General features: G+C 42.1%; 1 protein-coding gene across 1 annotated transcript in view; it reads right to left on the bottom strand.

Moving 5' to 3' along the window:
- The window catches only part of LOC147441287 (uncharacterized), an 11,233-nt gene extending 5,733 nt beyond the window's left edge, over nucleotides 1-5,500 (bottom strand). Inside the window, exon 1 of the mRNA XM_086483416.1 lies at nucleotides 5,431-5,500. Coding sequence (XP_086339542.1) covers nucleotides 5,431-5,500 — 70 coding nt within the window. The remainder of the gene's footprint in view (nucleotides 1-5,430) is intronic.
- Between the last annotated feature and the right edge of the window lie 8,679 nt (nucleotides 5,501-14,179).

The raw sequence follows: 14,179 nt of genomic DNA, 5'->3' as shown, positions 1-14,179 counted from the left end.
TTTTACAGAGTGCTTTAAAAAACTACACATATGATTATTTGCAAAGATACCGGGTAAGTTTAATACAACACCTGCTTACTATGTCTAGCCCCAGAGAGCTTGAAGATAGCGGCTTGGATGACCGCACTATTGATCTAACAATACATGACGTGCCACCACGACAAACCCCTGCATCCGATACAGTGGAATCACAACGGGCCGAGGGGGTCATATCAGCAGAAGATGAAAGAGCCGAGGATGAGGAAAGGTCAAATGAGCATATGGAAGGTGCTAGTGTACAACCAGAGGAGACAATGAAAGAGCCAAGTCAGCCAGTGGAGGAGCCAAAAGAGCCTATGGATGAAACCCAAGATGAGGAAAGCAGGCCTATAGATGAGCAAAAGGATATGGATGAGGAAAGCAGGCCTAGGGATGAGCAAACTGATATGGATCAGGCAAGGATGTATGAGGCAAGCCGGTCAACCGAGGGAGAGGAAAAGACCTTGGAGGAAACCTTGAATGATGCAGAAAGAGCCATGGGGGAGACCCCTGATGAAGATGTGAATGATGACTATGAAGATGTGAATGATGAAGCTAAAGCAGAGGAGAGCAACAACGACATCAACACTACAGAGACCCAGTATGGACCCTTGCTACCTATAGATACGGTTGTTCCGGTAATGTCTATTCAAGTATGGCAAAATATGTTTAGCTTCTAACTACTTATATGTACTTGTCAACTTTTACAGAGGTTGATTATCTTGGACGTCAATGGATTGCTGCTGATGCGCGTGCCTCTCGGTGACACAGAACCCTTTGAGGATTTGCAAACGTTTCGGATGGGAACTTGTCGAGTCATGGTTTGTCCAGGAACCAAGGAATTTATTTAGTTTCTTCTTCCGCGCTTCAGAGTTGCCATATGGTTTTCAATGCAAAGGCAAAACTTGTCACCACTAGTTACAATAGTTTGCAGTGTATGCGGCGCTCACACGTCAGATTTTGCCTTTTTGTATGATCAAAGAAAATGCGTTACCGTTGAGGGCCACTACCACCCTAAAAAACCACACTTACCTCTTTTGTACAAACCGTTTAGCCAAATCGGTGTACCCTTTGATGCAACTAATACACTACTGATTGATGATACTCCTGAAAAGGGAGAACTAAATCCGTCAGGAACAACTATCTCACCACCTTCTTTCGAGGGGCATTCCTTCGATTTTTACCTTGAAGACATTCTGACTCCATACTTACAGAAATTGTATCTCAGTCCATTGTTCACGGACGAGTTTGTACTTTCTAATGAATTAAGATGACTCTTCTATCATGTCTTTGTCTTGTCTAACATTGAGAGAGAGAGAGAGAGAGAGAGAGAGAGAGAGAGAGAGAGAGAGAGAGAGAGAGATTTGACATGGTAAAGAAATGTATTTCAAGCACACTTTTTCACAGGGCACAATTGACAAATGAGCTCAATAAACTTCATGTATTGAAAGTCATTTGTATACACTTGGGTTCACAAGAATATCTGTTACATTGACACTACTTCAACCGGACCATCCAACTCTTTGCACAAAATATATTTTTCCCTTCGTCGCATCACCTTACGGCCAGCTAGGAAAAATGAAAAATCTGATAGGTCCCTGTCCATTGACTCTTCAATTATGTCATGCCGCAAATGCTGAAGACTGCATAGCTCCCTTATTGTAACCACCAACAGTAGGCCATTCCCTTTATCAATCACTTCCACATCCACAGCATGATTATCTTCCAAACCTGCAGAAACCTGGTCCATAGGAATGTACTTACCATTGAGCATTTGTGATTGCATATACCAAAACGAGAGTAACAGTGATTGGCTTGCAATCATGTACTTGACAACTAGAGTATCAAGCGCGACCTCGCACCATAAACCAATCTCTTCCTTTACATACCATCCACTGTCAAGAAGTTTGTCACAGGATGACTGCTGAAATGACTTGCACATGAACATAGTTTTCGTAACACGGATGTTGTAGCTATGAAACAACTCTATGAAGAGTGCAACAGGACAAAAGTTTGCAATTCTAACCAGTATGGTGGGAATAGAGCTACGTAGAGACCTCTGTATATCCTTGTAGAGCTTACTTCGCATTGCCTCCACCATTGTTTCCTCGGGAACTGGCCAGTCCACAGTGTTCCAATCGGTTGGTAGAGGCACTTTCACCAACATGCCATTCTTATTCCCTGAGCTGAGTTGGTAGAAGTGGTCATAAAAAAATATTCCCTCATCAGCCACGCTTTTGTTGCTCCTCCCTGAATACTGTAGAGAACCAATGTAGGCATGAACAACATGGAAGAGGCCTATTATGCACTCCACAGGCTCCCATTGCTCATAAGAAGAGGGATAAACATCTGCAATATATATAAGAAGAGTTAAACTAAGAGTATCAATAAGTAAAAATGACAAATCTAATGTAATTGAGCTGTGAAGAATGGAGTGCTCATAAGAAGCGGGAGAAACATTGCAAAATATATAAGAAAAGTTATAATGAGAGTATCAGTAAGTTCACATGTCAAGAGTACTTACAATTGCAACGTGGTTGATGTATATCTGATACATTTCCACCGTTTGCTATCACCTCTGGATGGGTAAACACATGCTGAACAAGAACTTCCTTTACAGATCTTTTGCCGATTTCAACTTTGAAATCCAACACTCTGGCCTTCCATGCTGAGCGGTAAACATTGATACCACTAGACCTCTTGGGTCTTCTTGATTGCATGAGGACCCATGAACCTTTGTTTATCCTTTGTCCAACCCATTGGTTCTCTGCACTTATTGAAGTTGATATTGTAATTGAGGATATGCTACTACTTGGCCTTCTAGGCAAAGTGCAGCTGTTGGTTGTTGGTGTGAGAGACAGTAAACACCTGGAGCTCCTTGGGCGAGAAGACGTGGAAGCCATAGCTCTCAGAGAAAAGCTTTAGTGGAGGGAGATTCACTTTGAAAGCATTCTAATGGAGGGAAAGTGTTTTAGAATTCCAATATCTTTTGCGGGCTTAATGGTCACCCTCCAGTACGTTAATGACCATAAGAGAATATCAGAAGTGGGACCATATGCAAGCACCTAAAAGCTCGGTAAAAGGAAGGAAATTACGATGCTACAATCCTAGATTCGTGAAAGTTTTATGCTATTTTTCTATTTTTTGAGTCTTTCCACGTACTTTCCTACGTAACGTAGCCTTCGTGCTCATTGGACGCGCTCTATTTTTCTCTCTCTTCATATGGCCCTCCAAATGACCTCTGAAATTTCCTAATGAGATCTCTACAAGAAGCATCATCCAATTCTAAGCCCATGGCTCCTAAATCAATAAAAGGAGAACTAGAATTGTCAATTGTGGATGTGTTGTCTTCATCATCCTCCATCTCATCATCATTATCATCATCGCAATCATCCTCGCTAAGACTTGCAGTTGTGAGACTCTCTCCCCCCTCTGTCTCCCCCTCATCCAAAGTAGCAGGTGGAAGAGGGTCAAAGATGGTCTCCACTTCATTAGTGGCAAAAATGGTTCTCCCCCAAGGTGTTACGAGAACTAGGAACCAAAGTTTTGGTTGGTGGATTGCTGGGATATAGATGACCTATAGAAGAGAATCTCAAAGTGAGTAACATTGGTATAATTAATGTTACAAGCAAATAAGGGGGAAAGAAGGTAGTCACTTACCTGCTCACAATTGTGTGAAAAAACTAAATTGGCTTACCTCCCTGTGTGATGCACACTAGAGTCCACCATGTAGGGGCTATTCGCATGCCATCTAGACACATTTGCAAACCACTTGCACTCGAAGATGAAGGTATGAAAGGTTCCAAAGTTAACCTTGAGTATCCTTTCAATAGTCCCATAGTACGTGGCTTCATCATCATCTGTGTCAAATTTGCCCATGATGCCACAGTCCATAGCGGTCTGACTCTCGTCAATGTGGAGTGTACGAAAGTGTCAACCCTTTGACCACATAGAGTTAAAGGAAAGCCACTACAAAATAAGAAAATATATTTTATCAATAAATCAAGAAAAAACTATACAATATGGTTTAAGTATATGAGTACTCTACCTTTGGTACACAACCTCGTGCATACTCCCATTCTTTGTCAGTGATGTCTTCTCTGTGTGCTTTTGCTTTGGTCATTCTCTCATGAATCCACTCAGCACTAATGAGATCTAGGGAAAATGCTCCCTCCTTCCTCCAGGTGCTTGTTTCCATGCTTGCCTCTCCTGCAAACGCCTCGCCTTTGCCACTATCCACAAGTCCGCCCACTTGGTCATAACCTTTGCATTGATGGTATAAAAGTTATTGACCACTTTGAATAGATTCATAGCCATTCATTGTTAGATCATTTCCCCTTTCCACTTGGCAAGTGTAAAGTCACCCTTGCATTCTCCTCATCTGACCACATGCAAGGCATTGAGGGATCAACTTGTGCCAACTCTTCTGAGATCTAAATAAATGTCTCTTGCATGATCCACCCTTTGGCCATACATGCCTTGCAGCTGGGACCGTAACTGCAAGAAATCTTTGATAATCTTTAAAAACCTCTCTAAAAAGAACATCCATCATGCATGCACTACTCCACATATAGCAATCTCCTCAACCACGTGAACCAAGAGGTGGATTTAGCTAAGAAGAACCGATCGAGGAAATGCACCCTTAATGGCATACACGGTTTCCATTGCAAGTATTTGAGTAGCAGGGATGGCATCTATTTCAATTTCCTTGGAGCTCATAAATATACAAGGAAACACAGAAGAATACACTAAGTGCTAGTTGAGATTATTGTGTACATAGAAAAGTCTTGTTGAGAGTCTAAATGAGTGGAGTCTTGTGGTATACCTTACCAGCTCTCCAAGTTTGAAAATAGCTTCCCTCACTTTCTTGTCCTGGCATATACACATACTCACCCAAAAAATGAACTACAATGTCAAAATAGTAAACAAGAAAGTGAGAGAGAGAGATACACACAAATCATATGTGCCCTAAAAAATAAACAATAGAGAAAAAGAGAGAATAGAGAGAAAGACTTACTTGTAGCATCTTGTGTCAATCATGGAACTACAATTGAACGCTTCCACCTCTATTTGATTTTGTGAAAGCTCCCTTTAGTGACCTCATGTATCCTTTTGGTGTGCAAATAGACGCAATGGTACCCTTCACTTGATCTAGCTCTTATTTGGCTAGCATACATGGCAGTTTAGGAAGCACAATCTTCCCATTGGGGGCTCAACGTGGAGTGGAGGACACAAGTAGACATTTCAAGGTCCTCAAGTTGCCCCTTGTCCCCAATGAGTCCTTTTTGCCAATAATGTGGTCCCACAGGGTGTGAGCTACATTTTTGGATATGTGCATGGGATACAAGAGGTGTTGTATTTGTAAATCGTGCCAATATGGGAGCCTTAAAAATATGGAATACCTTGATATACCTTTTGATGGAGTAGTCAGGGCCGGATCATTGTTGTAGTCCTCTTCCCAAATAGTTACCCAATCAGACATTGTGCGCTTTAGAGACGTTGGTACAGCCAAAGTGTGTCGACCGTAGAAGATGGCATGGACAGATATGTGCAGGCTAGCAGAAGCATGGAAAAATGTTGGAGCAGCTAAGAAGATCATGGGCTAACAGGTAGCAGTGGAGATGTATGATTAATGCGGTTTATAGGCCAAGGAAGGCTCCATAAGGGGCTAATTATAGTAACAGGTGAAGGAGATGTAAGGTGCAGCTTATGGATTCAATAATTAAGATCTTGAAGTGTGAGGGGGTAGGTCTAGATGGCTCATCAAACGGAGGTACGGAGCCCAAGGTATTGAAGGTTGAAGGTTCAGTGTGTTGCAAATTCTTGCCAGACAGGGCATTTGGGGACAGGTGGCCCAAGTGGAAGTCAAGGTACAAGTGTGTAGTGCTCAATTTATGGAGCCTACCCGTCTTTTCAAATTGCAGATAGGAGCCATGGATTGCATTTTATTGCCAGTTGAAGTTTTGGCGGGGGCTAGGTTGGTGCCCACCTGACCACATGGGGAGGTGTGCCAAGCATGCATGATGTGAGTGTGTAAGGGTCATGCAAGGTGTGTAAAGGCTATGAGGATCATACTTGGGTGAAAATGTGTATTAGATTAGTTAAGGTGGATGGTGGCCCTAGTTCTCTAGCTTGCACTTGATGTTGATCTTGGTGAAGTTGATTGCCCCTGTCTAAGAAGATTTTGATTCAAGGCTACCAACTTGTGGATGTTTACCATCTAGAAGTTAATATGAGTTAGGCATAGTATGTAGAGTGCCCCCCTAAGCTTTGAGGTCTAATGGGTCAATATTTTGCATGAAAGTGCAAAAAAATGTCACTTTGAGGTGAAGATATTGTCTTTTTGCCATGTAATGTGGAAGACTCCAGTATGCCTCGAATTCTCCACCATCCCTCTACGTGATGCCAACTACCAGTGGGTCAAAGATGATCCCCAAATGAGTCATTTACCTTCGGCACGCACCGAAGATGCTAGGTCAAAATTTTGGACTGTATTTGCACCCTAGATTGTATCCATGTGTTCACCTACTAGGAATATGTCCATGGTTTGAGTCTGATGTGATTTGGATGCCCGGTGTGGCCGGTGCATGCATTGTTCTCCCCAAATCTTCCAGATTATGTTGTGTTGTCGTGCCCCCTACAACCCTTGTGGTGGACCAAGTAGTAATCAAAATGCTTCTTGCTATGATTAGGAACTTACCCCTCATGGCTAGAACGAGTAGGAATTGATAGGCCGTGCATAGAGGCTCACCAAAGAGCACCGAAAATAAATAGCTAGAGCTCTTCCAGAAAAGACTACAATGCAAATGAAGATGGAATTGGCCTAGTGGACTATACATACATGGACTTCTCAGACACTCCCCATCCCATACCTATTCATTGAGTTGAATAACCCTCACAATGTATCCCCGGATTGAAAATTTTCAAAAACAAACACCTGTATGACGACTTTTCTGCCAAAAGTTTCCCAGAGCAGTTAGTGTGTCGGAGTGGTCACCGAGCAATTTGATAAGAATTGCCCCAAATCTTTTCTAGTTGTTCCATTGAACTTCAAGATTTGGCATTTCAAGTCGGATCCCATTATTGGAATTCTTGCTTATTTATATAATTATTTAATACTTTTATTAATCTTAATTATCAAAATTAAACAAGATTATCCAAAATCAATCAAAAAAATTTCATTCCAAACTTTAAAATACAAACGCACACCTAATTTTAGTGTTTGACCATATTTTTTATGGATTGCTCTGAAGGAGTACGAGCGGAAGTGCGACGCGAGAGAGAGTGCGAGAAGAAGAGCACGACGATATGGTGAACTCGCTCTACTGTAATGTGTAGAGCATAGTGAGTTCTTATTAGGTTTTTACAAAAGAATATGTGTACATACCTGGCGGCCCGCCCACTTAATTAGGCGACCACATTGGGCTTTATACCCCAACAACCTCCCACTTAAAGTCCAATGTGGTACTTTAAGTGTGAGAGAAGCTACTATACAAGCTAATATACAAGAGATGTAGAGAAGTGATGTACTACCCTACACCTAACTGCTTGCGAAAATGCACAAAGCTCTCTGAGGGAAGTCCTTTTGTAAGTAGATCAACAGGATTTTCTGTGGTGTGAACTTTGACAAGCTGAAGTTGCTTATCCTCGAGCATTTCCCTGATGAAATGATACTTCACATCCACATGCTTTGTCTTTGAGTGATAAACTGGATTGCGAGCCAATTGTATAGCACTTTGACTATCACAATATAACACAGGCATCTCTTCTTTGATTCCCAAATCTGTTACTAGTCGATTAAGCCAAATTGATTTTTTGCATGCCTCTGATGCTGCAACATATTCAGCCTCTGTAGTAGACTGAGAAACACAATCTTGTAATCTAGAACACCATGATACTGCTCCACCAGCCAATGTAAAGACATACCTTGACGTAGACCTTCGGTTGTCTAAGTCACCTGCATAATCTGAGTCTGTAAAACCCTTTACACTTAGCTTCTGACTCCCATAGCATATACGCATACTCTTTGTAGCTTTCAGGTATCTCAATATTCCTTTCACTGCCTCCCAATGTTTCTTGCCTGGGTTTGACATGTATCGACTTACTACTCCCACTGCAAATGCAATGTCTGGGCGAGTAGCAATCATTGCATACATTAAACTACCCACTGCAGACGCATATGGAATCTTATCCATTTCAGCCTGTTCTTCCTCAAACACGGGACAATCTTGTTTGCTAAGTTTCACATATGGTGGCAATGGAACACTCAATGCCTTTCCCTTCTCCATATTGAAACGTCGCAAAACCTTGTCAATATACTCTGTTTGAGATAACCAAATCAACTTCTTTGATCTGTCTCTCTTAATGCGCATACCAAGTATATGACTTGCCTCACCCATGTCTTTCATGTCAAACGATTTTGCCATCTTTGACTTCAAAGTTGAAATTTCTTCCAAGTGCTTGCCAGCAATCAACATGTCATCCACATACAAAATAAGGATCAGCCAACTACCATCCTTAGCCTTCTTTGTATATAGACAGTGATCGAACTCACTACGTTTGTAGCCTTGAGAAAGCATAAACTTGTGGAATTTATGGTACCATGCCCTCGGTGATTGTTTTAAGCCATAAAGACTCTTTAACAACTGGCATACCCAATCTTCCTTGCCTTTCTCAACAAACCCTTCTGGCTGCTGCATGTAAATTTCCACATCTAAATCACCATGCAAGAACGCTGTCTTGACATCCATTTGGTTCAACACCAAATCTAATATGGCAACCAATGCAAGAAACCATCTCAATGTAGTCATCTTGACCACCGGAGAGAAAACTTCATCAAAGTCAATGCCTTGTTCTTGCTTAAAGCCCTTGGCAACAAGCCTTGCTTTGTACTTTGGTTGACTATCATGAGCGGTGATCTTATACCTGTAAACCCATTTACAGGGTAGAGCCTTTTTGCCCCGTGGTAATTTAACTAGCTTCCATGTCTGGTTTTTATGCAGAGCTGTCATCTCTGACTGCATGGCCAATTGCCAATTCCCGGAGTCCTTCATTTACACTGCTTCCTTGTAACATGAAGGCTCATCGCAATCAGTCAACATGACATAGTTCATAGATGGAACAAACCTATCAGGAGGTCGCATGACACGTCCAGATCTACGCACAATAGGTGGCTCAGGCTCAGCCACAACCTGTGGTTGCACTCTATCCTGTCCTTGCTCCTCTTGAGCCCTGACATTTTGTCTTGCACGTGCAGGTCCATCTTCTTGGAAGACAACTCTTCTAATCTCCTCAACCCTCTCTGGTTTAGAATGATATTTGGATTCATTAAAGTGAACATCATTGCTGCGGACAACCTTTCTGGATTCGGGATCCCAAAGTCTGTACCCCATCTCACCAGAATTACCATAGCCTAGAAAGATGCACTTTCTACTCTTTGGCTCAAGTTTGTTCCTAAATTCCTTTGGAACGTGAGTATATGCCTCACAGCCAAAGACTCTGAGATGCTTGTATGAGGGCATTTTGCCTGACCATACCATCTCTGGCACTAAATCCTTCTGCAAAACCTTGCTAGGAGATCTATTTACAAGATGAATAGCTGTTGATACAGCTTCAGCCCAAAACCCATTTGGCAGCTGTGCATTAGACAACATACTTCTGACCTTCTCTTGTATGGTCCTATTCATCCTCTCAGCAACACCATTGTGAGGAGGATTGTAAGGAGTTGTAAGTTCACGTTTTATACCTTTTGACTCACAAAAGTCCTGAAAGGCCTTTGAAACATACTCTCCACCATTGTCAGTGCGTAAGCATTTAAGCTTCTTGCCACTCTGATTCTCCACAAGTGTCACAAACATTTTGAAAACACTAAACGCTTCATCCTTGTGCTTGAGAAAGTAAACCCATACTTTCCTCGAGTAATCATCTATAAATGTCATAAAGTAAGAAGCTCCCCCTAGAGATAGGTTAGGCATAGGTCCACACAAATCACTATGAACAAGTGCCAGCTGTGTATCTCTTCTACTGCTTCTATGCTTATGTGGCTACTGTGTTTGCTTAACATACAGACAATGTTCACAGAATTCAAAATCATTAAATGAAAAGCCAGGCAAATAACCAGAACGAGACAAGATTTCCATTCCCTTCTTGGACATATGTCCTAACCGGCTATGCCACAAAGAAACGTTCGGCTGCTCGGTTACATTGATTACATTTTTAGAGACATTTGATACATAAATCATGTAAAGTCCTCCAGACTTTACTCCATGTGCTACTGTCATAGAACCCTTGGATATCTTCCACATGTTCTGTCCAAAAGTGGTGACGTAGCCAGCATCATCAAGTAAACGTGTGCTGATCAAGCTCTTTGTAATTGCGGGAACATGTCTCACATTCTTCAGCGTGAAAGAAGAGCCATTCTGAAACTTCAATTGAACATCTCCAACACCTAAGATCTCACATGTCTGCCCATTGCCTAGCCGAACATGATCTTTAGTGGTCACATAAGAAGTAAACCGCTCCTTGTTTGGAGACACATGAAGTGATGCCCCTGAGTCTATAATCCAGTCACTCAGTGCATTTCCATCAGATGCTGTAAGAAGAGCTAAGTCCATTGTATTCTTCAAGAAGTAGATGTCTCCTGACACTAGACTGTCATCCTCTGCAACAGTGTTTGTCACATTTATTTCTTGAATCTTCACTGAGGACTTGTTCTTCTCACCATGGTCTTCAGCTTTCTCTTTGCCTTTTTTTGCTTTCCATTCTCTGTAGTCTCTTTTCATGTGACCCTTCTTGCCACAATGGTAGCATTCTATGTCACTCTTGCCTTTAGCACTGCGGGACTTGCTACAAGAGTGATTCCTTTTTCCACCTTTGTACTTTTCTTTGGTCCTTCCCCTGACAACTAAGGCTGTTCCTTTGCCTTTGTCCATTGTCTTTCTATTGGTTTCTTCAGTAAGCAGACTTCCTTCTACACCTGCTATGTTCAAACCATCTGGAGGTGCAAAATTACTCAAAGCTGTGCGAAAAGTGTCCCAACTTTCCGGCAATGTGATCAAGAGGAACATAGCTCTAACAGGTTCATCAAACTTGACACCTTGAGCTGACAACTGACTATAGATTGTGTTGAATTCATTCAGATGATTGGACATAGGTGTCCCTTCTTTCATCTTCAAGTCAACAAGCTTCTTAAGCCAGTATACCTGTGAAGCTGCACTCTGCTTCTCATAAAGATCACTCAGTTTTAACCATGCTTGATAAGCCGACATCTCGTCTGCTACATTGAAGTAAACGCTTTCTGCCAAAGTCAGCATAATGGTAGAAAGTGCCAATTCATCCATTTCGCTCCATTCATCTTCGTCCATATCTTCTGGTTTTATCCCCTTGAGCTTTATAGGTTTTATCTGCTTCTTTTGTACCAACATGTGCCAAATCTGCTGCTTCCACAATGGGAAATTGGTTCCATCCAGCTTCTTGATATTGTAAAGAGCAGTGTCCTGTGATCCAGCCATAGCTACGCTTCACAGTAGTTTACTTTCCTGGGAAAAATTCGGCAGAGTTTCCCCTGTAAACTGACCTATGAACCAAATCAACCTGTCAAATGAACCAAGAAAGCTTCAAATTCTGCATAAATTTCGGCAGAGTCTTCTTTGTAAAATGGCTCTGGTGTACCAAAAAAACAGACCAAAAAACAGCTCAAAAACACTGTCTCTCTGACACTGTAAGCTGTGGGTAAACCTGTCCTGCACCTGTCCTGTCTCTAATTGTCCTGTCACTGTCCTGTAAGCATAGACTGCGACAATGCCTCAACGGCAGTAAAGCAAAGATGCAATCCCAACTGTCTAACTCACAGTCAATACATCCTAGCTGCCTATCTAAGGGTGCTTGAGGGATCGCTCCAAGACCTGTATCACCGAAAGGATTTCAACATTCGAGAATCCCCCAGCTCAATAAAACCTCACTCGACCCTCAACAAAGGCTGGAGTAAATCTGACAGTACATAGACTTCCCACAAAGTCATACATCCACAAATTTCCCACTGTATGTTGTAACCGCTGCAGCGGTTGTTTGCTGCGTGACTCACAGCCAGCAAACCCTCAACAGACATACATCATCTCTGACAATACATCCCATGTGGAAGTACCTGCAATGTCAGGATGAAATCTAGAATATCAAGCAGCAAACACAAGCTACCTGATGAACTAGTGGATGTCGCCTACAGTCTGTGTGTAGATGCGCCCGTGTCGTATGTGACACGCCTCCAAGAACTGTGAGCCGTCCTCCGATGTGTAGACAGCCACAAATCAACACTCTGGGAGTGTCGATATCCTCAGCACCTGCAGACGTAGGCCGAAAACCCCAAATTTGCAGAGTCGGGATCTGCACCCGTCGAGACCACGTAGTCGAAAATGGACTTCGCAGACCTTTGTCGAAGCCGAACGGTGGCCGAGATGACCTCAGAATGAAATTCTGACAACACAAAGCCCTTTGGGCTTACCCACAGGAATTGGGGCCGTGTCTTCGCCTGTCGAATCTCACTCCAATTTGAGGAGGTGACTCTGGCTACCTGCAAATGCTGCCCCGAGCCTCGATCTGAGCTCTGATACCAGTTGAAGGAGTACGAGCGGAAGTGCGACGTGAGACAAAGTGCGAGAAGAAGAGCACGACGATATGGTGAACTCGCTCTACTGTAATGTGTAGAGCATAGTGAGTTCTTATTAGGTTTCTACAAAAGAATATGTGTACATACTTGGCGGCCCGCCCACTTACTTGGGCGACCACATTGGGCTTTATACCCCAACATGCTCCATTTTGATCAATTTTTTGGGCCAAAAACATGTAAAAAGAGTGAAAATTTACAATATTTTTACTTTTTGGGTGATATTTACACTTTATACACACACCTAGGGATTATCATAGAACATGTTCCCCGTTTCATTTATTTATAAGGGCATTTTACCATTAAGTTGTAAATATCAACACGTTAACATTCAAGCACTTCAAAACATTGCCCTTTTTCTAATCTGCCTCAAACATTTGGGTCCGCATTAAGAATTCCTTCCTTGCTCCTTGCCTGAGTCCTCCAAGATGACAGAATGAATCCCGGGTTGTGTAGTGCATGGGCGATGAAATCGTGTCTATGCATGGCCATGATTGGCCCTACCATGCTATTGAATTCAATGCAAGTGGAAACATAATGTTGTGCAAGAGGTGGTTCTTGAACGATATACTCAAGGGTTGTTGATGGTGAAGCATCCTGTTGGTTAACTCTCTTGAAGGGAAAATCTTGTAGTAGTTGTGCTCATTCCTTGATAAGGCTATGTGCACATTCTACAACCGTGGTGCGGGAATAGGTGGGTACTGCACCTGATGGTGTTTGGTCAAGGTTTAGCTACCCATTTTCACATAACTGCTCATGGCCTTGTTTTGAATCTCTCTTGACATTCATCCTCCTATTGGGGGATCTTGAATTCAAGTTTTTTCTTGGGTTTCCAAATGCATTGAGCTAACTGTGATTTTGGTTTTTGTCTTTGTGGCTGATATGAAGGTTTATATGAAGATGCTTTCTTAGTGCTCAACAGCTGTTTAGGTATCCAAATCTGCTTTGGATTGTTGATGAGTTGGGTTTTGGTACCCAAAATTTCATGGTCCTTGTATACCGGTATTATGAGGATGGATATAGTGGATATAGTAATTTAGTTGTCCTTGGTTTCTAGAAGCTTTGGGGTCTTGAGAGCAGATTTCCACTCTTCATGGCTATGAGCGAATGGTACTTTTAGTTTCCACCTTTGAGAGTTAAGACGAAAATCTTTTCATCCCAATCTTGAACAGCTTTATAGGTTCACATCCATGGGACTCCTAGCACCATATCCTAGTTCATATATTCATCTAGAATGAAAATGAAGGTGTGGGGACACAAAATTCCATGCAAAAAGTTGTTGATATTAATCAGACCCAACATCAATGTGAAATCTTTGTGACAACCCTTAACTATAGCTCTACAATATTCCAGTGGTTGGGTTGTTGCTCTTTTGTATGTTGAATAGTTAACAATGTTGAGTCATGCACATGTGTCCACTGGTGCTTTCACTTTGAATTCATTCTTTAATGTCACAGTTATTTGCATATACAATCCATCCAACCATTCATCATTTATTCCACT

Source organism: Adiantum capillus-veneris, chromosome 15, assembly GCF_014529385.1.
Source record: "Adiantum capillus-veneris isolate H3 chromosome 15, ASM1452938v2, whole genome shotgun sequence".
Lineage (NCBI taxonomy): Eukaryota > Viridiplantae > Streptophyta > Polypodiopsida > Polypodiales > Pteridaceae > Adiantum > Adiantum capillus-veneris.
Note: the sequence above shows the minus strand (reverse complement) of the source record. Positions and strands in the feature narration are given on the sequence as shown.